This window comes from Argentina anserina, chromosome 1 (genome assembly GCF_933775445.1).
Source record: "Argentina anserina chromosome 1, drPotAnse1.1, whole genome shotgun sequence".
Lineage (NCBI taxonomy): Eukaryota > Viridiplantae > Streptophyta > Magnoliopsida > Rosales > Rosaceae > Argentina > Argentina anserina.
This window is the reverse complement of record NC_065872.1, coordinates 1,308,905-1,334,883: the sequence shown is the minus strand read 5'-3', so window position 1 is coordinate 1,334,883 and position 25,979 is coordinate 1,308,905. Positions and strand designations below refer to the sequence as shown.

The following is a 25,979-nucleotide window of genomic DNA, read 5'->3' as shown; positions in this document are numbered from 1 at the left end:
CTTCTCTTGTTGCTTATTCTGATGCTGATTGGGCTGGTTGCCCTGATTCAAGACGTTCATTCTCCGGCTACCTCTGTTACCTTGGCACAAACTTGATCTCCTGGTGCTCTAAAAAGCAACCTACCATTGCTCGTTCCAAGGCCGAATCTGAATACCGGTCTCTCTCTCATGCCAGTGCCGAAACCACTTGGTTAGCCTCTTGCTTTATGAGTTAGGTGCTCGTTTCCAATTTCCAATTCTTCTACATTGTGATAATCTTAGTGCCACATATATGGCTAATAATCCAGTGTTTAATGCCCGTTTTAAAACACATAGAACTCGATTATCACTTTGTTCGTGAAAAAGTGGCGCTCGGTAGTCACCGGGTCTGTTTCATCCCATCTGTTGATCAACCAGCTGATTTACTTTCCAAACCACTTCACAAGCACCGTCATGCTCTCTTTGCTAACAAACTTGTCAGTTCGGGACCGTCAAGTTTGCAGGGGGATGTTAAAGCTACTCAATCTTCTCCACTAATTGCTCAATCTCCTTCATTGCCTACCTACTGATATGGCTATATCTATGTGCATCAATTATGCCAACTGATTGATTGCTAGAATCATCAGCTACATATTTGTATTCATAGCTGTCAACGATTATAATCAATACTAGGATATAGTGATTGTAGTAGGAAGTCTATATATTTATAAATTTTGTATCATTCAAGATCAATGGAAATCATTTTCTACAGGTAATATGGATGAACAGACACGCCATAAATGAACCTTAGTCAGGGATTTTAGCAAACCAAATTCGCTTCTAGGTAAAAGTAGTTAAAGGAGGGCCAGAGCCATAAACCACATCATGAAGCAACTGTCTAGCTAACTGATAAGCAGATTTGGTAGAGAACATACCTTTACTATCGTAGTGCCAAACCAACTTATCCGGCACACTACCAGAACTCAACTGTAAAGAAAGCACAACCTCCAAATCTAGATAATCAAATACCTCATCCAGTTTAGTTTTATTCCAACTCCGATCAGGAATAATAAAATCATTGACCTTAGTATCCAAAGTTGACGAGAGCACCCGAACAAGATGAAAGTCCCGAGGCCGGGGCAACCACAGATCAACAAAAGCTCGAATACATTAAGATGAAACTAGTTTATTTGATGTTTTGATACATTAATACTAGCAAGCGCCCACACACAACGTGTGTAAGAATTGTTTTTTTTTTCCTTTTTTTTTTGTAGTTGGTTAGAAGTTATCAGAAATAGTGGAATATGATTGTTTGTGGGAATGTGGGATAAAAAAGCTATGAGAAGTCATTTGTGCTTTTCTCTTAATTTTTATTTCAATTTAATATTTAATTATGTGCCATTATATCCTTCAAATGTTAAAATCAATTTTAAATTAACCTATAATCCAAAAAATTACTAGCGTTTTCACAATTCTTTTGGTTGAGAAACTCAATTTTCCTAAATTTACTTAATATAGATAGATAGATAGATAAATAAATAGCGCGTGTCCAATTATCACAAACAAATTATCGGTCTCCGAAAACGGGAAAAATGAAAACACAAAGGACCTTGAGGGTAAATAATCTCAGGAATCACGCCTAGCTCGGACTGTTAATCGGAGGGTAAAAGTAAAACCTCCCTAAACCCGAGCTTCGCTCATTCCTTTTTACCCCCTAAGCGTGACATCATAAACTCCTATTTAAAGCCCGAGGAGCTCGGTTAAAAATTCTTTTCGCCTCTCCCTTCAAAACCCCATAGGCTCTCGTATCCCAAACCCTATCAAGATCTGAAGAACTTCAAGATCCAAATCCTATCAATATCTGAAGAACTTGAAGTCCACCATATCTCAATGGTGGGTCCAGACAGAGGAGCGGGGAGAAGGAGGCAGAGGACACTCGGTAATGGCTCCTCCGTCGGCGCATACCTCCGTTATTTCGGAGGACGCGTGCGACGGAGCCCTCTACAGCTTCATAAACCGAGGCCGAGTTGCTCGGTATATCCCTGAGGATGTGTTTCAGTATCATACCCGGTAAGTTTTCAAGAATTATTTAAGATTTTTTAAAAGATTTTTCACTGATCTGTGCAATATGGAATTGAATTCATATATGGATGTAGTGATTGTATTCATAGCTGTCAACGATTATAATCAATACTAGGATATAGTGATTGTAGTAGGAAGTCTATATATTTATAAATTTTGTATCATTCAAGATCAATGGAAATCATTTTCTACAGGTAATATGGATGAACAGACACGCCATAAATGAACCTTAGTCAGGGATTTTAGCAAACCAAATTCGCTTCTAGGTAAAAGTAGTTAAAGGAGGGCCAGAGCCATAAACCACATCATGAAGCAACTGTCTAGCTAACTGATAAGCAGATTTGGTAGAGAACATACCTTTACTATCGTAGTGCCAAACCAACTTATCCGGCACACTACCAGAACTCAACTGTAAAGAAAGCACAACCTCCAAATCTAGATAATCAAATACCTCATCCAGTTTAGTTTTATTCCAACTCCGATCAGGAATAATAAAATCATTGACCTTAGTATCCAAAGTTGACGAGAGCACCCGAACAAGATGAAAGTCCCGAGGCCGGGGCAACCACAGATCAACAAAAGCTCGAATACATTAAGATGAAACTAGTTTATTTGATGTTTTGATACATTAATACTAGCAAGCGCCCACACACAACGTGTGTAAGAATTGTTTTTTTTTTCCTTTTTTTTTTGTAGTTGGTTAGAAGTTATCAGAAATAGTGGAATATGATTGTTTGTGGGAATGTGGGATAAAAAAGCTATGAGAAGTCATTTGTGCTTTTCTCTTAATTTTTATTTCAATTTAATATTTAATTATGTGCCATTATATCCTTCAAATGTTAAAATCAATTTTAAATTAACCTATAATCCAAAAAATTACTAGCGTTTTCACAATTCTTTTGGTTGAGAAACTCAATTTTCCTAAATTTACTTAATATAGATAGATAGATAGATAAATAAATAGCGCGTGTCCAATTATCACAAACAAATTATCGGTCTCCGAAAACGGGAAAAATGAAAACACAAAGGACCTTGAGGGTAAATAATCTCAGGAATCACGCCTAGCTCGGACTGTTAATCGGAGGGTAAAAGTAAAACCTCCCTAAACCCGAGCTTCGCTCATTCCTTTTTACCCCCTAAGCGTGACATCATAAACTCCTATTTAAAGCCCGAGGAGCTCGGTTAAAAATTCTTTTCGCCTCTCCCTTCAAAACCCCATAGGCTCTCGTATCCCAAACCCTATCAAGATCTGAAGAACTTCAAGATCCAAATCCTATCAATATCTGAAGAACTTGAAGTCCACCATATCTCAATGGTGGGTCCAGACAGAGGAGCGGGGAGAAGGAGGCAGAGGACACTCGGTAATGGCTCCTCCGTCGGCGCATACCTCCGTTATTTCGGAGGACGCGTGCGACGGAGCCCTCTACAGCTTCATAAACCGAGGCCGAGTTGCTCGGTATATCCCTGAGGATGTGTTTCAGTATCATACCCGGTAAGTTTTCAAGAATTATTTAAGATTTTTTAAAAGATTTTTCACTGATCTGTGCAATATGGAATTGAATTGGCAATTATGTTTAGTGAATTGGGGTTTAGATGTGGTCTTTAGGGTTTGTCAGTATTGTAGTTTGAATAAAAATGGGATGTGCTGATTCTTGATGGGTTTACAATTTGAAATTACCAATTACTCAATAGCCCTAATGTATGATGCAGTGATTTACTCAACAGGGTCCTTGACCGATGGGAGAATGATCTCCCATGCGGATCATTGGACCTTGAATATGTGCTGCTTGAGGATAACTCGCTAGTTATCCCCAAGCTTGGCACCGGGGTGGAGGAGGATCAGGACTATGTGGAGAAATTTAGACGTTTTGCTGTCGCACTTTTTGGAGGTGAGGGGCGTTGGCCGGAACGGGACGACTTCATTGCCAAACTCGGCATTTCTCAACTCAAAATGTAAGTTTCATTTAGATTTAATGATCTAATTCAAACATTCGCTGCTTCATATAATATGATCTAGGTGTGATAAGTTCTGTAGAGAAGGGCATTGAACAGTACGTATGTAGGGAAGGAATCAACTATAATCGCTAGGTAACACCATAAGTCAAGGCAGAAGTGTTGCTGAATGTGGGAATGAGTTTTTAATTGTGTCAAAAAGTCACCAGGTTGTCATTGTCAAGTGTTACCATGAAATCTAAGGCCTATTATGTTCAGCATCTTTTCTGAGTGACTGTTTCCAGTTTTATGACAACTTCTGATTGTATTCTATGTTTTGCATGTGTTTTTGCTTGAGCAGAACACAGTTTTGTGCTCTGTATTTCCACCCTCTTCTACAAAACCGTGTTCAGCAGGTATTGTTCCTGGCAGATTTTGTTGAGAGGTATAAATGGCAGAATGTGGTTTACAATGGGAGAAGGATGCCGTGGGAGTGCGCATTCAACCACTTTGATACACAAGAATATGCCAAAGAAAATGGTGGGGCGAAGGAGTGCATTGACCTCGAGTTAATATGCAAAAGAAATGAATTTGTCTTCAAGGTCTACAAGTACAAAGTCTACAACAACCGCTGTCCTGCAACAAAACTGAAGCTTATACGCAATATAATAAGGCACATTAACGATTATCGGCAGGTTAAGTGCGTTAAGCAAGGAGTGGAGCGGCGGGTGAGGTTACCTAAGTACACACATTATGAAATAGGAGCTTTAATTGAAGACTTATTTCCTGGAACATTGCTGCGGCTTTTCAATTTTCTGTGGAAGTTGGAAGCCGATTTGGATTTCAGGCATGAGAGACTTCACTTTAAAGAAGTTCTTAAAGGTAAGTCATTCGCACTGCTTTGAATTCTATCTTATATTTTTAAAAAGTTGTTTGGTAGACATACTGACTTTCTTTTATACGCAACAGGTTCAACCTGATATAGCTATGTGAAATCCTTTACTCTGAGACCAAATGTACAGAAATTGATCGAGCAAGGAGCCCAACCACAATTGAGTGTTGACAGCAATTTTTATCGAAGTATAGTTCAGAATCCCGGAATGCTGAAAATCCCTGGATATGTTCAACTTTTTAGTAGGAAAAATACTGTAGTAGGGCTGTAGGGTTAACCTTTTGTTTAGATGTTTCGGAGATTCAACTTTGCGATTATGTTTAAAGTCCCTAGTTAATGCACATTCAATTTTTTACAGTAAATGGGTTTTACCCTTTTGTTTGAATGTCGTCAGTACACTAGATAGCCCTCAATCTCCAAAACATCAGTACACTCATCACTTTAAAACAGATGGAATTTGGAAAGCTGTGTACGGAAACTTAGTTCCATCATACGAATTCAACAGTGATATTTCCAGAACAACATAGAAAAGACCAACCCCAACTAATTAAATGAGATCCCAACTCTGGAAGCCCCACAATCACTTGGAGATATGTTCTTGAATAAAAAATGAAACTATGTTCAAACATGTTTGTATGTTTAAAATGTAACAGAGGCATCCTGGCAAAGCAATGAAACTATGTTCGGTTTTTGCAGTGTGGCCTCCTTGTAAACGTTGCCCAACACCAACTAACAGGCATAGCCTCGTTAAGGCGCTTCACCAAACTTGGTCTACTGATGAACAAGAATAGTAGGGACAGGAATGACATCATTAAGAAGCTTAGTAATACTGAATTGCAATGGGCTGATGCACCGAAGGAGTACATTACAGAAGCTGCTGCTATGTAAAAAATAGGAAAAAATGATCAGCTGTACAAACTGGAATGGACGGAACGTGTTTATCACAAAGTATCGGCTAGGCCAAAATCATCACGAACAATCTGAATTTAAGAAACCAATGAAACCTTTCGTAGGTAGGAACCACATGATTACATGGAAGTGTTCTGGGGGATTGTTGAAGAAGTCCCACATCAGAAAATAACAAAAAGGAACTTATATGTGTACGTGTCTCTACATGTATTTTCAAACTTCCTGCACATCCCAACTTGACTTTGAAAGCAAAAGGCAGATATAACCAAATAAACCAATGGCTGCACTCTCAGTGCAGAAGTATGAGTCATGGAAATGGTTCTAGTATCATTCTGCATACTTTCAGATGAAAACTGGAATCTTTTTGAAATCATCTGGCCTCTTATATTAGCAGCAGAGCTGCGATTATCAGAAACAGCTCCTCCGGGTATCTGCAAAGCTGCGATAGAGAATCGCAATTTTTAAGCCATTATACTTTATATCCGTAGCTGGACAATATTTGAATGCGCCCGTCTGTATTAGCATTGACATTACATACATATGTTAGCTGCACAAAGTGATAGACCTGCCTACTGCAAAACTCTAAATCAATACACAATAACTCTTTATGAGGCAAATGCTTAAAAGTCAACATGTGTGCAAAGGCTAGAGCACATCATTCTACACAGTTGAACACAAAGTAGAAACAGGACATTATATTCCTGCACTATGTATCAGTTTTGAAATCAAACTTTTTAAAATATCATCCTATCAAAATCAAAACAAAACAGCAGCTCTTATCATAACCAAATTCCATTGACAGCCTCATTGCTCAAATTAGTTAGTAAAGAACATAGCCGTAATATACAAGTCCCATTTTCCAAAAAATATGCATACTGATACGAAAATAAGATTATTTCACTAAGCCAGGGATGGTGAACACTTGCATATATGCCTCTGGAGAACCATGTGGAAACAATGCAGATTACAAATCGTCCAGGACTCAAATAAATATATAAATTCAGAGTAATAAACTTATTACAACAGAAAGCAACCAACCGTTTCTTGATCAGGAAAAGTGGATGGGTTGGTATGGTATTCAAAGCTGCGAAGAGGCATGAATTGGAGTGTTAAGCAATTCTTCGTGTCCTTGTCTACCTTGGTCATATCAACTTCAAAATGAAATGGTATGACTGCAACATGTCTCTTATGACTACCCAGCTCACTACAAGTCTTGACTGCATCATCAGGGCGGCCGATTTCGGTGACAACAAGGAAGGCTTTCTGGCCTCCAATGTGCAAAAGCTGACAGCGTTGTGGCTGACCCAATTCATCAGGCAACTCCGGGATCCTCAGGTCACCGATTTTTGTGATGGTTTCTTGGTTGTCAGACAATGACATAAGATACACCTGTAGACGATAAGGCTGATAATGATAGGCAAACATGAGCTTCTGGTCATCGTTCCCCTGCTGCAGGTCCAGGACTAAAGCTTCGTTAATAAAAGGAAAAGGCCCTCCCTGGCACATAGTGGAGACCATTCTCCAATCTCTGTTGGGGTGGGCAACGTCAAAGCAAAACACTGGACAATTTTCATGGGAGGCAAAGATCTTGGTGCTGGCGATTGCGTAAGCGAAGTTGCCATCGCCATAATATGGAGAGCGAGGTTGGAAAAATGGAGGATGGGGCAAACCTTCCCACCTGCCTAGTTCAGGGTCAAATACCTCAAATGTCGGACTATCGTCATCGCCGATGACCCTCTCATAAGAAAGAGTGTACAGTTTGCCGGCCAGCTCCACCGTCAGAGGTTTATATTTGGCTGCTTTTAAATTGGCCTCAAGCATTCTGATCTTCTTCGTATCTGTATTTGCTCGTGTTTCAAAAGCATACACATTTGGACTCCATACTGAGTCGGAATCTATTGTACATAGGCCGTAAGCGGAGCAGGGTGTCACGCCGCCGGTGAAAACAATTTGGGATCCCCAAACACCGCAACCCACGGATCCCGGAAGATGCGACCCTGCCTCATAAGCCACTTGTCGTAATGGTACTGGATCGTCCACCGGTGAAGATGAAAATAAATCAGAAAGATTGATGGCGCGGACAACATGAGCCACCCAGTTAAACCTGTGCTCAAGTGAACACACGTAGAACGACTTGTTGGTCTCCTCCAACTCCCACTTTAGCTCCCTGGGCTTCTTCTTCTTCCCACCACGCGTATGCTTATAAGCCTTATTGCGATGTTCACTGCACTGCCGGAGCGGGGGTTGCTGCCTCTCTTCTTTGCCGGAGCGGGACATGTTTGGCTTTGGCTTCGGCTTTGCTTTAAGCAACTTTGGGTTTGAGATCAATTGGCAACCAGTTCGCTCGTTTTTATACACGCGCACACCCAACCCTCAACTCCTTGTTGCAAACGGATTGGACTAATCCGACTGCCGCTCGGAATGGGAAATTCTATATGGGCCATAAGAAGATTTTGGTCAAAGAAGGCAATTGATTGGACAACAAGGTGCTGGGCTTCTGGGATGCTGGACTGGAAGAGACTACGTGATATTCGTGAACTCCGTTGGGCCCTAGCTGTTCGAGTTCCTGTTCTCACACCAGCCCAGGTCAGTTATAAAATATATGGAACTTAAATCTCATCTACATTTTTTATTTGCTGTGGGTTTTCTCCCCAGATCTTGGTTTGAATAAGATATTGTGAACGTTTTGGATGAATTAATCAGTTTTATATAACTATTGTATAGATATGATATTAATGATTATGCTCAATTTCTTGGCTCGTAGTTCAGTTAAAAATTTTTCCTTAATTTTATTACCGGCATATGCTTTCTAATTTCGGGTCAATGTATTTATTTTTCATTGGAAGAACTCTTTATTCCTTTCTTTTTTCTTTTTTCTTTTCCTTCTATTTCTTTACTTGGCTTTTGAATTCAGGTTGGGGAGGCGGCATTGTCCATTTTGCATAGCATGGTATCTGCACATTCTGATTTAGATGATGCTGGAGAGATAGTTACTCCAGCTCCTAGAGTAAAAAGGATATTGTCAAGTCCGCGTTGTCTTCCACATATTGCTCAGGTAGATTCTAGCATGTTCATTTTCAATTTCCTCTTGTTGCCATTGTGAAGAAGTAATGCTAGATAGAATATTGATATCACTATTTTGTTGTCCAAATTAATATAGGCCATGCTTTCTGGTGAACCAAGTATTGTAGAGAGTGCTGCTGCATTACTGAAGGCTGTTGAGTGTGAGGACTGACGGATTCTACGCTGCATTAACCAAGTATTCTACGCGACGAGAGCTCCAGTGAGTTCAATTTGAGTGTGAGGACTGACGGCAGAGGCAATGTTAGGGTTTTAATCCTAACTACTGGGTTTAGAGTAGGAATTAAGACAACGCAGTAACAATTAATGAAGAACAGATAAGGAAATTTGTTGAATGAAGGAAAAAATATACTCAATTCATCGATAAGGTTCCATACAACCAGCTGAGGATAAATACAATGTCCTATTCATGGTAGCCACGTGTCAGCTTGACACTCGCCACGACAGGTCACTGTACAGCAGCTAAACGCTGCGTTTATACAAGTAAAGGATGAACGATATTCAGCTATTCCTTAGTTGACTGGGATGAATAAGTCAACACCCTAACATCCCACCCTCCTTAAAACAAACTTGACCTCAAGTGACAATGGATGAAGGAACAGTAGCGCGACCTGTAGAATTATAATCAAACTCTGGAAACCTGGCAATGATCTGCTCTGCATCTTCCCAAGTAGCTTCCTCAGAGCTAGCATTCTTCCACTGTATCAACCACTGAGTACCAGCTTTGCCTCTTTTTTTGAAAATCCTGCGTTGAAGAATGGTCTCGGGTTCCCACTGTGGGTTATCAGGATCAATAACAGGAGGTAATTGTGGAGAAATGACTGCAACAGGACTCAGAGATTTTTTTAAGAGAGACACATGAAACACATTGTGAATTCGAGCAGTAGGGGGTAGTGCCAGCTTATATGCCACCTTCCCAATCCTCTCAATGATCTGAAACGGACCAAAGTACCTCGGAGAAAGCTTGTTCCAACTCTGAGGATTCATGGAATGTTGTTTGTAGTGCTGCAGCTTAAGATAAACCCAATCATGTACTTGAAACTCCCTATCAGTGTGCCTTTTATCATAAAAGCCCTTCATTCGAGATTGTGCTAGCTGCAAATTCCTTTTGAGCACCTGAAGCAATGCATCTCTATTCTGTAGTTGATTATCCACATCTGCCACAGCTGTAGTGCCAGGGGTGTATGGGACCACTGGGGGAGGTTGATAACCATAAAGTGCTTGAAAAGGACTCATTTGTATAGCTGAATGAAACGCGGAATTATACCACCATTCAGCCCAAGGTAGTGCCTGCACCCATTCCTGCGGTTTCTCCCCGATCACACACCTTAAGTACTGTTCTAAGGTTCTGTTTAAGTTTTCAGTTTGTCCATCACTCTGAGGATGGTAAGCTGAAGACTTGTTTAGCTTAGTTCCCTGCTGCTTGAAGAACTCCTCCCAAAACAAACTCAGAAATACTGGATCTCTGTCAGAGATGATTTGTTCAGGCATGCCATGTAGCTTGAATATCTCTTTTATAAACAATTGAGCCACTGAAGCTGCAGAATAGGGGTGAGACATTGGTATGAAGTGTGCATATTTAGTGAACCTATCAATAACAACCCAAATGACAGATTTTCCTCCTGACAGTGGTAAGCCATCAATAAAATCCATAGATATTTGAGTCCAGGCTTTATCTGGAATAACATTCGGCTGCAGTAGTCCTGGAGGAGCAATTGTCTCATAGTGATTTTGTTGACACACATGGCACCTTGCAATATAACTTTTGATGTCCCTTAACATCCCAGGCCAAGCAAAACTTCTCTTGATTCGCTGGTAAGTTCGAGTCCTCCCTGCATGTCCACCTAACCTGCCATCATGCATTTCACCAATAATTTTATTCCTCCAATCTCCAGTTGCAGGAACAAAAAACTTGTGTCTATACTGAAGAGTATCATTATGCAGTGAAAAGTGCTTCTTGCTAGTTCCGGCTTGTCTCAGCTCAGTGATAATCACACTAGCCTGTGGATCAATGGTACAAGACTGCATAAGCTCGGTCATAAATTGAGGGATAGGTGTAGAAGAAACAGTGAGAGCAGCAAGGTCCAATTTTCTTGAGAGAGCATCTGGGGCAGCATTGTTTTTTCCAGCCCTATAATGTATAGAGTAATCATATCCCATGAGCTTGATCAGCCACTTTTGTTGAGATGGAGTGGTAATTTTCTGTTGTAAAAAATGCTCAATAGCTCTATGATCTGTATAGATTTGGAAATGGTTACCCAACAGATACTCATCGACCACTGGAATAGGATACTTGTCCTTGACTGTGGCTGCATTTAATGCTCGATAATCAACACACATACGCCATGTACCATCTTTTTTCTTCACTAAAATGACTGGTGAAGAAAACGGTGACACACTAGGTCTAATGACTCCATTGTCCAACATTTCCTTCACAATTTTCTCAATCTCGGCCTTCTGAAAGTGAGGATATCTGTATGGCCTTACATTGACTGCTGCAGTGTTTGGTTTGAGTTCTATTTGATGATCATGATGTCTTTTTGGAGGAAGGACAGTGGGCAGTTGGAAAACATCAGCATACTCTTTCAATAGGATTTGAATCTCTGGCTGCATTGTGCTCTTGTACTTGTCCTTCCCTGTATGCAACATTTCCATAGGGCTGAGTTCCACCAAAACAGCTTCAGTCTCCCGCTTAAGCAACCTAGACATGGCTTTACAACTTATTACTGAAGCTTGAGGGTTAGTTTCTCCTTGCAGCACATATTTCTCCTGATCTCTGTAGAAAGTCATCATCATATTACCAAAATTCCAAGTAATATCTCCTAATGAGCGCAGCCACACAACTCCTAAAACAACCTCACAACCAGAGATTGGCAAAACATAAAAATCACTTGTGAACACATATTTCTGCACCTGCAATTCAACTCGAGCCATACCACTAGTATGCATGATGGCACCACTTGCTAATCTAACTCGCAGTGGCTGGATTTGTTTGATGGTTGATTTCATCCTTTTAAGCAACGCAGGGTGTATAAAATTGTGTGAAGCCCCAGTGTCAATCAGCACATGCACACTCTTGTTATCAAACACCCCCTTGAGTTGCATAGTGTCAGAATCCTCTTGTCCTCCCAAGACCTGTAGTTGCAATTCTGGTTCTCTTGTGACAATCACGTGATCATTGGCCGCAGTAGTAACTACTTCCTCATCGCTAACTGGTTGCTCTTCCTGGTCATCAGCAACAATTTCAAGTACAAATAGTTTACCTTGATTCACAGGCCCTTTTCGACAGTTGTGCCCTGGTTTCCATGGTCCATGACAAGCAAAACACTTTTTCTGAGCCCTATGTTCTTCAAATTCTGACTGAGTAAGTCGCAAATGATTACCAGGAGGAGTGGAGGTTGTAATACTTCTACTGTCCCCAGATTGCTGCTGCCTAGTAAAGTGGTGTGAACTTGCAGGCTGGACAGTTGTTGAAGCAGCCGTAGAGTAACTCTTGACATGAGAAGACGATTTGTTTTGGGATTTCTGGCCCCAATCAGTGTCCTCAAAGATACGAGCCAAATCAAAAGCTTCATATAATGTCTTTGGCCGGAGAGCCTTAACATGACACTTAATCTCCCTCTTCAACCCTTCTATAAAAAAGGATCGCAGTGTGTCGTGTGAGAATTCAGGGACACGCCTAGATAACTTCACAAACTGTTCCATGTATGCCTCTACACTCCCTGTTTGAGACATTCTTCCCAAGGCAGCTTGGTAATCACCTGTATTAAGACCTCCAAACTCCCTCATTAACAAGTTTGAGAAACCTTGCCAAGTAGGGGGGAACTCATGTTTAAATAGGTACCACCTGTCAGAAGCCTTCTCAGTTAAATGCATAGCAGCTATGGATAATTTCTTCTCCTCTGGAACCCTGTAAAAATCAAAAAATTGTTCAGCCGTGTGCAACCATTCAGTCGGGTCCCCTCCACTGAAGTGTGCCAGATCCAATTTCATCTGCTTCATGGACGGCAGCATGTGATCGAATGGCGTATCATGGTGACCAGTTTGGTAATAGTGGCGTGGGGATGGAAAAGGAGGATGAAATGGTGCGGCATGAGGGTTGAAACTTGTAGATTGGACTTGTGGAGGAACAGGATTGTGCGTGTAATGGTATCCTCCCGAAGAATTTGTGCGATATGCACTCGGGCCAATTTCACTGTAATGGTTAGTAGGAGCAGAACCAAAAGTAGAGTGACCATATGAACCAGATACCTGGCTAAAGGATTGAAAACCATTACCAGTCAGTTGAATGTGAGGACTCATTCGAGCATCCATGCCACTTATACTCTTTAAGGACATAGTACTCCGTGGCCTTACATCGAGTGGAGCCATAATGGTAGTCGAAGGGGGAGCTGATGTTACACCAGTACCCATAGACAAAGTGGACAGAGGAGTAGTAGTTGTAGCTAAACCCAGTATAACATCACAATGACCCAATTCATTATAAGACAGAGGAGTAGTAGTAGAGGAAACCATCTTACCACACAAATCTGAAGAATGAAGAAATGTGGAAGCACCAATTGACCCAGCCCTAAAACCTGGAGGAGGCATGAACGACGCCGAGAAGGTCGAGGAGCTCCCGGAGCCAGTTAAAATGGGAATAGATCCGACCGATAATGATGAATCAGAAGACGCATGAGGTGGGTCAGGAGGAGTAGAATGCGCTGGCAGCGCAGGAGGAGAAACGGGAGGAGATCTGGCCTCCGTGAGGAGGAGACGAAGCTCAGACAATATCTCAAACTTGAGCGAAGCCATAGAAGACTGGACGCTAGCCAACGAGTCCTGGACTTCTGTCATCGAGTTTTGGACCAAATCGAGCTGAGCGGAGGTCTCGGTCCGGTGAGCTTGGAAAGCCAACTCAACCTGAGCGACATCGGTGCCCTGCGACGACATACCAGTGCTTGCGGAAGCTTTGTTGCGGACCATCACCCTCAGAATCGAGGGCTCTGATACCAGATTGTTAGGGTTTTAATCCTAACTACTGGGTTTAGAGTAGGAATTAAGACAACGCAGTAACAATTAATGAAGAACAGATAAGGAAATTTGTTGAATGAAGGAAAAAATATACTCAATTCATCGATAAGGTTCCATACAACCAGCTGAGGATAAATACAATGTCCTATTCATGGTAGCCACGTGTCAGCTTGACACTCGCCACGACAGGTCACTGTACAGCAGCTAAACGCTGCGTTTATACAAGTAAAGGATGAACGATATTCAGCTATTCCTTAGTTGACTGGGATGAATAAGTCAACACCCTAACAGGCAAGTTCAAGTCCGTCAAGTTCTCGTCGAGGTATAGGGCCAGCATACTGACGGAGCTCCATCGGAGGCAATCGGCTCGGGGTAGTTGCGGAATTTCCAGTGCTTCATCTCCGGCGCCGGAACGCCGAGTGGGTTGCTTATGTAAGTTGACTCCTCCTCCAAGTTTACCTTACCGTTATATTAGCTCTTTTAAACTTTGTTGTAGTAGTAGAAGATTTAGTGTCTACTAATTTGATAGTTTCGACTAGTAGTTACAGTTAGAGTCTTAGCTGAATGGATGCAAAACACTTGAGATTGCGAAACTAGGGATTCTAGCTATAGAGCAAATGAGATTTGAGTGTTGCTTTACCTAGTAGTGTAGTGCTGCTGATAGTGTTTGTTATTGCATAGATTTAAAATAGGTGAAATTGAACACTGATTGCCGAATTTCATAGCGACGCGTGTTTTTAGGTATAAAACATTGAACATATATGCATATGAATGGAAACCAGCAATATGAAACAATTATGAGATGGAGAAAAAGTTTGTTTTGAAATGCTTAGAGGTAGAATGTAACCCTCTTTACAGGGTGGGCACATGCATTTAGTCTTTGAATTGTGTACGTGCTCAATATTTGACAGAAGTATTGCTCTTGATATCGTAGAGAAACTTTAATGTTCTTTTTAATCCATATTATTGTTGATTGGTTACGTTTTATTTATTGATCATGGAATCTGGTTTTTATATGTATACTCTTTGCAATGCTTTATGTTTCTTCTGATATAGCACTTAATGGAACATTTACCCACTTTGAACGATTCAAAGCCTCCTGGGAAATACAATAAAACTAAGTTGATAACAGGCTTTTTTTAGCTTAGATATTATTAAACCTATAAACATGCTGGATTAGTCCTAATACTACTGCTTTAGGTTTATTTAGCGCTTTGCAACTATGAAATTGATTGTTTTTTTAATTGATTTTTGTACAGAAACTAAAAATTACGTATGTGGGGGTTGAGCTTGTTGATTTAAAAGGTGGAGACCTTCGCTGGTGCTTGGATTTCAGAGATTTCGATTCCCCTGCCATTATTTCCCTTTCTGACGCTTATGGGAAGAAAGGCATTGAAGGAGGTTTTATTCTTTTCCCTTCATACGGAAGAAAATCGAAAGCTTTTCGAGCTGCTTCTGGAACGACAAATTCTGCTATCATTGCTAATTTGGTATGACTGACTTTGGATGTTCAATTTCTTACTTTGCTGCAAATTTATGTAAATGCTCATTTTCTTAGAAGTGATTAAAATTTATGACGTGCCAGCACACCAAAATGCGTTGAATTATGCCTCTTGGACAAGCATTTATATTATTATACATTTATGCAGACCAAAACAGCAAAATCTATGGTGGGGTTGTCACTATCTGTGGAAACTTCTCAGTCTCTCACTATAGCAGAGTATATAAAGCAAAGGGGTAGCACATTTTAAACACTTGTTTTTGTTCCTGTAAAGTAGTCTATTTAGCTATTCATTAATACATTTATATGGACAATGCAGCAAAAGAAGCAGTTGGAGCAGCTGAAACTCCATGTGGGGGTTGGTCTGTGACAAGACTGCGCTCTTCTGCTCGTGGAACTTTAAATGTTCCGGGATTGAATCTGAGCGTCGGCCCTAAAGGTGGACTCGGGGAGCATGGTGATGCTGTATCTCGTCAACTGATTCTTACAAAAGTTTCACTTGTTGAAAGACGCCCAGAGAACTATGAAGTAAGCTGATAAACTTACTGAAACATATATAATTAGCTTATATCAAATGTTGAGAATAGTCACTAGATGTGTGCAGGCTGTTATTGTTCGACCGTTATCTGCAGTAAATGCACTTGTTCGATTTACTGAGGAGCCCCAGATGTTTGCAATTGAGTTCAATGATGGATGCCCGATCCATGTGAGCTCTCATTGCACGTAACTTTAACAATTGCTTCCTTTCAGGGACTTGCAATTAATGTTTGTAACGTATCTTGTAGGTATATGCAAGCACCTCTCGTGACAGCTTACATGCTGCAGTTCGTGATTTGTTGCAAACAGAAGTAGGTAGATGTGTTCTCTTGTGGGTATTGAAGGGTTTACCCAGGACTTTTGCCATAATCTATCCACTTTATGCTGTTTGGCTGACCTCTGGCTATAACTTGTGCAGGGCCAATGTGCTGTGATTCGTCTATACAGTGGCGCATTTTAGTTTTCCCTAGCATATCCAGGATCAAATCTCCTTTCGATTGCCCAACTCTTTTCAGTGACTCATGTTCACCAAGCATTTCATGGTGGTGAAGATGCCGCAGTTTCCTCTTCCTTACCTCTGGCGAAACGCAGTGTCTTGGGTGGGCTTCTTCCTGAATCTTTGCTGTATGTGTTAGAACGTAGTGGTCCAGGGGCATTTGCAGCTGCAATGGTATCTGATTCTGATACTCCAGAGATTATATGGACTCACAAGATGCGAGCAGAAAATCTGATTCGTCAGGTACTTGGATACTCCAGAGATTACCTCCTGAACTTATGTGATGAGATTAGATTTCCAAACTGGCCAATTGTTGAACATGTTGAGTTTCTACAGTCATTACTGGTAATGTGGCGTGAGGAGCTTACAAGAAGACCTATGGATCTTTCTGAGGAAGAAGCTTGCAAAATATTAGAGATATCCTTGGAAGATGTGTCAAGTGATGATGCCAATATGAAGCATTCCATTGAGATGGGTGAGGATAGCTTTAGCATAACCAAGCAGATTGAGAATATTGATGAAGAAAAGCTTAAGCGACAATATAGGAAACTTGCCATGAGATACCATCCAGATAAAAATCCTGAAGGAAGGGATAAGTTTCTTGCTGTACAGAAAGCTTATGAGCGCTTGCAGGTAACACATCTGCCTACAAAACTGCTTTGATGGCATTAATCTACCCGAGCATGCTTAAAACTGTAGTTATAATTAGAGGTCTAAAATTTCAGCTTGCTCAGAATCTCTAGTAACACAGACTTACCTAAATTAACATTTTCCCCTTATGATTGTAAGATAGGTTCAGAGCCCTATACAGGGGGCTGCTTGCCCCTATCTGTTTAATTGTTTATGTTTTCCTGGGGATGTCCTTCGTGGGGATACAATCGCATGTGCACACTTATTTTTGGTATTTATTGTGACATAGATATCTCTTGTGCTTATATACCGTCCTGTGTCGTCAGCAAGTAACAATCTTCACTATGTCAAAACATTTATAAACTCAATTTTAATTTCATCTTCTGTTTTAAGTTTGCTAAGAATGCCGCTGTGTCTGTAGGCCACCATGCAAGGCTTGCAAGGCCCTCAAGCTTGGCGGTTGTTGCTTTTATTGAAAGGACAATGCATCTTGTACAGAAGATATAGAGATATATTGGAACCATTCAAATATGCTGGTTATCCAATGTTGCTCAATGCAGTTACTGTGGATAAGGATGATAACAATTTTATTTCCTTAGAGAGAGCACCTCTCCTTGTTGCAGCGTCAGAGCTTATTTGGCTAACGTGAGTACCTCTTGTTCCAGATATCTATAATTGGAAATTAATGTTTTGATTAATAAAGGTGATATAATTTTTTTTTTCAAATGTTTAGGTGTGCATCTTCTTCATTGAACGGTGAAGAGCTTGTGAGGGGTGGTGGCATACAGCTTCTTGCAAATCTCCTCTCTCGTTGCATGTGTTTAGTTCAGCCAACTACATCCGCAAATGAACCATCTGCCATAATTGTTACAAATGCTATGCGCACCTTCTGTGTTTTGAGTCAATTTGAGAGTGCCTGGGCTGAAATACTTGAATATTCTGGATTAGTTGATGACATTGTGCACTGCACCGAGCTTGAGCTTGTACCTGCTTCTGTAGATGCCGCTCTCCAAACTATTGCGCACGTTTCTGTGTCCACTGAATTGCAAGATGCCTTGCTTAAAGCTGGTGTCTTATGGTAAGCCAGCTCATACACATGGTTAGCTTTTCAGTTGTATATTGTTAAAAAAAAGTCTTTAGCAGTCTGGCATATCTAGTATTCAATTTCATCTACATTCTTTTCCATTATATGTCTAAAGATTACGGATAAGAAGAACATAAATATATAACTGGACAAAAGACTTTATCCATAACCTAGAAAAAGATCCTACCATTCAAGCAATAACCAGCTGCAATATAACTGGTGCTGGATATGTTCTTCTGCAGTAGCTGACATGCCTGTTTAAAGTGGCCTTAAAGAGGACTAGTGGCTAGAGCCTAGAGGATTGTTTCATTTGTTTGTAATATAGTTTCCATCCAGTTAACAATTGCTTCAACTAGTGGGATATAAGTTTCTACTAGTGGTGAAAGAAAAACAGTTGTAATATTTCTTAGGGTGAGGATCATTGTTCATGTTCATTAGAACAAGACTTAAGTTCTGACACTTGTTTTGATCATGGACCATACTACAATTCAAAGCCCTAAACATGATTAAAGAGTTCTAAGGTTCTTACAGGAGAGTAGATAACACTAGTTATTTCTTGGTGCCAATGTAAATGGTAATTGTTTGTTAGTGACACTTGAACCTGACTGCCTTTGTCTATTAATTTATCAAAGATTAGCTGTCAACTTATGTAATTGGATTGTGCTAGGTACCTTTTGCCCGTGCTGCTTCAGTATGACTCAACTGCAGATGAATCTGACACAACAGAGTCACATGGTGTTGGTGCTAGCGTACAGATTGCAAAAAATATGCATGCTGTACGTGCATCGCAGGCGCTGTCACGGCTCAGTGGTTTGTGTAGTAATGGGAGTTCAACACCTTATAATCAGACAGCAGCTGATGCCCTTAGAGCTTTGTTGACTCCAAAACTTGCAAGTATGTTAAAAGATCAAGCTCCTAAAGACCTACTGTCGAAATTAAACAATAACTTGGAGTCTCCAGAGGTACTACTTTGTTTTTTAATGTTACACCTTTCTTCATATGGTCGCAGTATGCTATGACGCCGTATAGTTCATTTAGTTTTGTTTCTTTGTTATATAACCTTTAAGGTTGATTTTTAAATCTTCTGTTTGTAGATTATCTGGAACTCTTCCACCCGAGCAGAACTACTGAAATTTGTGGATCAGCAACGGGCAAGTCAGGGTCCAGAGGGCTCATATGACTTGAAAGATTTGCATATGTTTTCGTATAAGGCACTATCAAAAGAACTCTGTTGGCAATGTTTACTTGAGGGTGTATAGCGATCAGCCCAATTTTGATATTAGTGAACCAGAGGCCTTCTGTGTCGCCTTAATTGATTATATATCATATCTAGTACACGATCAATGTGCTTTAGAGTCAGAACTTAAGAATGAGCCAAAGCAGGATGGCTCATCCCTTGAAACATCTGAGCATCCTAGTGATATTGCTATTGCATCAGTAGATGAACATAGTCCCCCAGTTGATGATATGGCAGTATCCAATGGCAAAGTGTCAGAGAAAGAAGAATTTAAAGTGGTCAAGAACCTTAAGTTTGTACTGAATTCACTTAAGGTATCTCACTCACTTTTCTATGCTGATTCAATAACAGACAATCCAAGCCATGTATCTGACCTTTTTTTTGGTGTTTTTGTTTTGGTAGAACATACTGACAAGCAGTCCAAACTTGGCATCAATTTTTTCTACTAAGGACAAGTTGTTGCCTCTTTTTGAATGCTTCTCTGTGCCTGTTGCATCAGAAAGCAACATACCTCAACTCTGCCTGAGTGTGTTGTCACTCCTGACTACGTATGCCCCCTTGCTTGGAGGCTATGGTTGCAGATGGATCTAGCCTTCTCCTTTTATTGCAAATGCTTCACTCAGCCCCAAGTTGTCGTGAGGGGATTCTTCATGTTCTATATGCTCTGGCAAGCACACCAGAGCTTGCCTGGGCAGCTGCCAAGCATGGGGGAGTAGTCTACATTCTTGAGCTTCTCTTGCCTTTGCAGGGTAAATAGATTTACTTAGCTTTGTTGTGCTTAAATATTGATTGGGAATACTACATTTTTGACGGTATAAATCTATATGTGCAGAAGAAATTTCCTTGCAGCAAAGAGCAGCTGCAGCTTCTTTGTTGGGGAAGCTTGTTGGGCAGCCAATGCATGGGCCGAGAGTTGCTATAACGCTGGCTAGGTTTCTTCCTGATGGCTTGGTATCAGTTATTAGGGATGGACCTGGTGAAGCTGTTGTAATTGCCCTTGAACAGACTACTGAGACTCCAGAACTTGTATGGACACCAGCGATGACTACTTCTCTGGCCGCACAAATCGCGACGATGGCAGCAGATCTATACCAAGAACAAATGAAAGGCCGTGTTGTTGACTGGGACGTACCTGAGCACGCATCTGGGCAGCAAGAAATGGGAGATGAGCCACAGGTAGCACATGATTATGCATATATACATTGAAGTATGTCTTAATATTTGAAAAACTCACACTTTCAATCTCATGCAGGTTGGTGGAATCTATATTAGGTTATTTCTAAAAGATCCTAAATTCCCTCTCAGAAATCCAAAGAGGTTCTTGGAAGGACTGCTAGATCAGTATTTGACATCCATTGCCGCCACACATTATGAAACACAAGCTGTTGATCCTGAACTTCCTTTGCTCCTGTCTGCTGCTTTGGTTTCATTATTGCGAGTACATCCTGCCCTTGCAGATCATGTTGGATACCTTGGATATGTGCCCAAGCTTGTGGCTGCTGTCGCGTATGAAGGAAGACGAGAAACAATGGCATCGGGGGAGGTGAACAATGGAAATTATGTAGATAGAGCAGAGGAGTCTGATGATGGATCCTCACAGCCTACCCAAACCCCCAGAGAACGTGTGCGCCTCAGTTGTCTGCGTGTTCTGCATCAACTAGCAGCTAGCACCATATGTGCTGAAGCTATGGCAGCAACTAGTGTAGGAACACCTCAGGTGCGTAACTTATTTTGTCCTTATGTATATATTCACTCGGGTATCTACTAATTGCACCAACTGGTTTAAAAATTTACTTAAAGTATACAATTTGCATAAACAATTCAGGATGCTATCAATTGGATAGTTTTCTTTGAAATTTTCTTATTGGATTGAAATTTAGTACCAGGGGGCTAGTGTGTCTTTGGTGTCCTATATGGTGCTATTGACTCAAATTTCCACTTTACTGTAATGCAGGTTGTTCCGCTTCTAATGAAAGCTATAGGATGGCAAGGTGGAAGCATACTAGCTATGGAGACCCTAAAGCGTGTTGTTGTTGCTGGAAACCGAGCTAGGGATGCACTTGTTGCACAAGGACTTAAGTAAGTGAAAAGAGCACTTATTGATCAAATTTTAGATGCATTGGATACTTATTTTTCCTCGAAATGGTTGCATGTCATGTACCCTACAGATCTGATGAATTTCAATGCCAAGTTATGCTAACCCTGCCAACTCGATGGCAATCATGATGTATATTGTAGGCTAAGCTCAATTTCAAAGAGTAGATTTCATAGATTTTAAGGCACATTTATGCTTTTCAATTCTTGTATCAAAATGATTTGCATGTTCTGCATATTACAAACCTGATGACTTTCCAATGTCAACTTAGACTAACTCTGCAAACACACACCACTCGAAACAATGATGTGTTTTGTAGGCTAGGCTCAAATTTGAAGAGTTGAACTGGTTTTGACTTTTGAGGCAAATACATACCTGTCAATTCTTTATATTAATATGGGTTGTGATATGTAGGGTTGGTCTTGTTGAAGTACTTCTTGGCCTTCTTGATTGGAGAGCTGGAGGAAGGAATGGACTTTGCTCTCAGATGAAGTGGAATGAATCTGAAGCATCTATCGGCAGAGTGCTAGCAATTGAGGTTAGAACATTTTCATAAAATGATGTCGTTAATTGTCTTGTTTGCCATTGCCTTTGTACAAATATTCTGTTGACATTAGGAGATACAATATTTCAATAAACTTCACCACTTGGATTAGTTGGGTTGTCGGGCATTACAAAGATATTAACATTTAAGTTCTTTTCGTTTATAATCTGCTCAAAATTGGAGGACGCGTGTCCTAGATACTTGTTCTCTTCAATTGATACCAAACAATAAAAGATGTTGGTTATTAATATTTTGATTGGTTGTATTCATAATGAAAGCACGGATAACAACTCTTTTGTCCTAATGTTTGAATTAGTATGTTTAAATCCTTCCTTGAGTTCTCCAACTTTCTTTGTCACTGAGCGTATTTGAATTGTGGTTTATCTTTTGATACAGGAACTGCATGCATTCGCAACGGAGGGAGCCTACTGTACTAAAGTTCGGGACTTGTTGAATTCATCAGATGTAAGTCCATATGCATATCTTTATTCAACGCTCCTTGTTGCTGTTGCCACTAGACAACAAAATAATTACCTTGTCCATTGACCTAAATCGAATGGGTTATGTGTGGTTTTGTTACTAAAACTGGATTGAGTACTAAACCAGCCTAATCATATAATTATCAATGTGGTTTTGGCTTCGGCTTTGCTTTAAGCAACTTTAGGTTTGAGATCAATTGGCAACCAGTTCGCTCCTTTTTATACACACGCACGCCCAACCCTCAACTCCTTGTTGCAAACGGATTGGACTAATCCGACTGTCGTTCGGAATGAAAAATTCTACATGGGCCTACTTTAAGAATAACAAATCTGACCCGGCCTAGCTATACTAAAATTGTTTTTTTTATGAGAAACATTTTTGGATTTTAAAGAAAAGGACGTCATCCTATATTGATAATGTAAGGAAACCAGCAATAGGAAACAATTATGAGATGGCGAGAAAGTTTGTTTTGAAATGCTTAGAGGTGAAATGTAACCCTCTTTACAGGGTGGGCACATGCATTTAGTCTTTGAATTGTGTACGTGCTCAATATTTGACAGAAGTATTGCTCTTGATATCGTAGAGAAATTTTAATGTTCTTTTTAATCCATATTATTGCTGATTGGTTACGTTTTGTTTATTGATCATGGAATCTGGTTTTTATATGTATACTCTTTGCAATGCTTTCTGTTTCTTCTGATATAGCACTTAATGGAACATTTACCCACTTTGAACGATTCAAAGCCTGGTGGGAAATACAATAAAACTATGTTGATAACAGTCTTTTTTTTAGCTTATACATTATTAAACCTGTAAACATGCTGGATTAGTGCTAATACTACTGCTTTAGGTTTATTTAGCGCTTTGCAACTATGAAATTGATTGTTTTTTTACAATTGATTTTTGAGCAGAAACTAAAAATTACGTATGTGGGGATTGAGCTTGTTGATTTAAAAGGTGGAGGCCTTCGCTGGTGCTTGGATTTCAGAGATTTGGATTTAAAAGGTGTAGTGCAATCATCAGTCACAACTTTCTGAGTATCAGATTCCTTTTGGCTTCTGCCTCCTCTGCAGCACTTCTTCTGTCTGCACAGATTGGGCAGATAGTTTGAAGTTTGAACCAAAAACTATTACCCCAAAAAAAAAAAACCATAAACTACCTGCAAGTGTCTTTGCTGCTTCTTCTGCTACCACAACCAAAACTGAGCAGAGCTCCTTTAAGTCCTGTGGTTGGATGATGTCTGTTAGGAGAGACCTTCAAAGATCATATACGACTTAGATTTGAATCACGTAGATCAACAGTAGCTTATAGAAACGCCAGTCATACCTGTATGTGAACTTTGAAGGCCCTAATCCGGCAGTACCAAGGCGAGAAACAGGGGCAGAAGACGAAGATGGTGCAGGCGGTCTGAGATGGTTTGCCTGAAAAATATATAGTATGTTATAAATGATAGTACTCCAAATTAGAGTAGTGCCAAGATGAATTCAACCAATCACACATAAATTTCATTGATTTTAATTTCCAAGCATCAATCAACCAATAGCTTAATTCTGGCCTAGTAGAAAATAAAATCTAATAGGAAAATTTTGTTTCCATTTCTTACGCCACTAATTTTGGAAGTAATTACTGATACCACAAAAATAAATTTACCTGTGGATACTGTCCTATCCTATGAGCTGACTGATCCTTGGCTGTCTGTCCAAAAAAGATTTCCTGACCTTTTCTTTCTTGGATATCGGTGGGGATGATATGTATCCAGAGGATCCGATAGCATCAGTAATGGCAGCATTTGCTGCCTGCTGAAGATATGCTATGTTGTTGTTATGATCACCATGAAATAGAGCTTGTCTCTCTGCACTTCCTTCAAAGTTTTTGCAGTCTATGCACTTACAGTTCTCAGAGCAGAGAATGTTGGCTTGGAAGCATTCACAATATTTCTTGAGGCACCCTGATTTCTTGCAGTGGCATCCTTTATTGTGCTTTGCCAAGACCACAAGCTCACCTGCTTCCTCCTACACATTTCCAAATCGGTCCATTTTCTTATCAGTCAGATGGTATTATGCACGGGAGACCAGTAGGTTCTATGCGGAGCAGAAATTATAAGAAATATATTAACTGGAAGGTATACAATCCAATAACAGGACGAAAGGAAGTGGTTCATTTCCATCAGGACATTTTTATGATGGTATAAGACAGTGCAAAATAATCCCTCAAAGAGAAAAGGGCGTGTGCAGCACAAACTGCTTCCCACTAGAAAAGTTGGGTTCTCGCATGTACAAGCCAAGAAAACAAACACGCCGTAGAACTTTATTGAGCACACTAGATCCTAGCTTTTAAGCTTATAGGACAAGACTCCAGATGAGACGAAGTGAAAAAAATGAAGTTAGAAAAGTATTCTCATTCTAGAAGCATAATACTAAAAGTAAAAATCCACTGTGCACACACGTTAAATAAATAGCTAACACGATAGCTAAAAAAAGAAATCATAATTTGTTGACTCAAAATCATAAGCATAACCAAAGAGGTGGCCAGGTGGTGAACTTCAATTTCAAAGTGGCTCGTGGCAAAAAGAAGTCACAGAGACTCAGTGTAAGTATATAAACCCGACTATCCCGTGGGCCATGTGGGCTGCTTGCAATTTTTGGCCTAAATGCATTTGGATTGCGCTCCAAAGTAGCTTCTACTGCATCTCGCCTAGCACCTTCATTTTCAACATTGGGCAATGTGAACAAACAAAGAAACATACAATGTAACTAAAAACCCCTAACATTAGCGATAACATAACCAAAGCATGAATCATCCCCATCCTCTCACCGAATTGCCTGAACAACCTTGAAGTAGTCAGATTCAAAGGCAACCGGAGCTAAGTTAAACTCCACCCAAACTCCATTGCCGCTCTACTGGCAAGAGCCTCCACCATCTCAGGCATAGAAACATGAGTGACAAGAAAACAGAGACCTCCAACAATAATAGCCTCAGAGTCCCGAAACACAACCCCAACACCACCCCGCTGTGAAAATTTATCAAAGGCTCCATCAATATTGGCCTTTAACCAACCTACTAGAAGAGGGACCCAAGGTTTTGGAACTCTCCCCACTCTTCCACCAATTTGCCTACACCATTTTCTGCAACTCCACAAAACTCTGAATCTGATAGAAAATATGGAGACAAGATTGCTTTTGATCATCCCAGACACGCAAATTTATCTCCTTCCATCCCCACCAAATAACAATAGGGAGGAGATCAAAACACTCCTTAGAAAGCAACTCAGCACAAATAGTTATCAAATCCATCATAGACATAGGCTGAACAACAAGAGTGTAAGCAAAACGTAACTCAAGGAAGCTCTTCACCAGCTCCTTTATGAACCAACAATCACGAGACACATGCTCCACAGTCTCATTCTCCTCATTACAGATTTACATAACATATAGCCCTGGTCAATATACACCCTTATGGATCTCAAAGAAGCCCCAGTAGGTAATGTTAAAGCCACTCAATCTTCTCC

At 40.4% G+C, this 25,979-nt stretch overlaps 5 protein-coding genes across 6 annotated transcripts; 3 read left to right on the top strand and 2 right to left on the bottom strand.

Annotated features, from left to right (window-relative positions):
• The first annotated feature begins 692 nt into the window (after positions 1 to 692).
• LOC126793444 (uncharacterized) lies at positions 693 to 5,243 on the top strand. 2 transcript variants are annotated; one of them, XM_050519971.1, is made up of 5 exons: positions 693 to 2,028; positions 2,235 to 3,532; positions 3,751 to 3,993; positions 4,334 to 4,854; positions 4,942 to 5,243. In XM_050519971.1, exons 2-5 carry the CDS (start codon positions 3,405 to 3,407, stop codon positions 4,950 to 4,952), a joined length of 903 nt encoding a protein of 300 aa, XP_050375928.1. In that variant the 5' UTR covers positions 693 to 2,028; positions 2,235 to 3,404; the 3' UTR covers positions 4,953 to 5,243. The 2 variants fall into 2 exon arrangements, with proteins under 2 accessions (XP_050375928.1, XP_050375937.1); XM_050519980.1 differs by lacking the exon at positions 2,235 to 3,532.
• A 792-nt stretch (positions 5,244 to 6,035) lies between these two features.
• Positions 6,036 to 8,060, bottom strand: LOC126796154 (uncharacterized). Its single transcript, XM_050522924.1, has 2 exons — positions 6,812 to 8,060; positions 6,036 to 6,286 (listed from the first exon to the last, which is right to left on the bottom strand). The coding sequence occupies exons 1-2, from the start codon at positions 8,048 to 8,050 to the stop codon at positions 6,182 to 6,184; spliced, it is 1,344 nt and encodes a 447-aa protein (XP_050378881.1). The 5' UTR covers positions 8,051 to 8,060; the 3' UTR covers positions 6,036 to 6,181.
• Positions 8,061 to 15,521: 7,461 nt separating this feature from the next.
• On the top strand, positions 15,522 to 19,878 carry LOC126792766 (dnaJ homolog subfamily C GRV2-like). The gene is made up of 12 exons (XM_050519242.1): positions 15,522 to 15,604; positions 15,688 to 15,896; positions 15,973 to 16,074; positions 16,154 to 16,216; positions 16,324 to 16,330; positions 16,421 to 17,034; positions 17,453 to 17,676; positions 17,765 to 18,109; positions 18,783 to 19,077; positions 19,210 to 19,345; positions 19,449 to 19,666; positions 19,852 to 19,878. Exons 1-12 carry the CDS (start codon positions 15,535 to 15,537, stop codon positions 19,876 to 19,878), a joined length of 2,310 nt encoding a protein of 769 aa, XP_050375199.1. The 5' UTR covers positions 15,522 to 15,534.
• Positions 19,352 to 22,537, top strand: LOC126792756 (dnaJ homolog subfamily C GRV2-like). The gene is made up of 7 exons (XM_050519230.1): positions 19,352 to 19,666; positions 19,755 to 20,101; positions 20,185 to 20,528; positions 20,605 to 21,069; positions 21,307 to 21,431; positions 21,862 to 21,985; positions 22,388 to 22,537. Exons 2-7 carry the CDS (start codon positions 19,903 to 19,905, stop codon positions 22,535 to 22,537), a joined length of 1,407 nt encoding a protein of 468 aa, XP_050375187.1. The 5' UTR covers positions 19,352 to 19,666; positions 19,755 to 19,902.
• Positions 22,538 to 23,455: 918 nt separating this feature from the next.
• On the bottom strand, positions 23,456 to 25,658 carry LOC126792749 (protein tesmin/TSO1-like CXC 5). Its single transcript, XM_050519219.1, is given in 7 exon segments — positions 23,456 to 23,556; positions 23,631 to 23,725; positions 23,798 to 23,892; positions 24,122 to 24,196; positions 24,199 to 24,483; positions 25,075 to 25,224; positions 25,365 to 25,658. Coding segments are annotated over 7 exon segments (1,056 nt in total). The 3' UTR covers positions 23,456 to 23,494.
• Between the last annotated feature and the right edge of the window lie 321 nt (positions 25,659 to 25,979).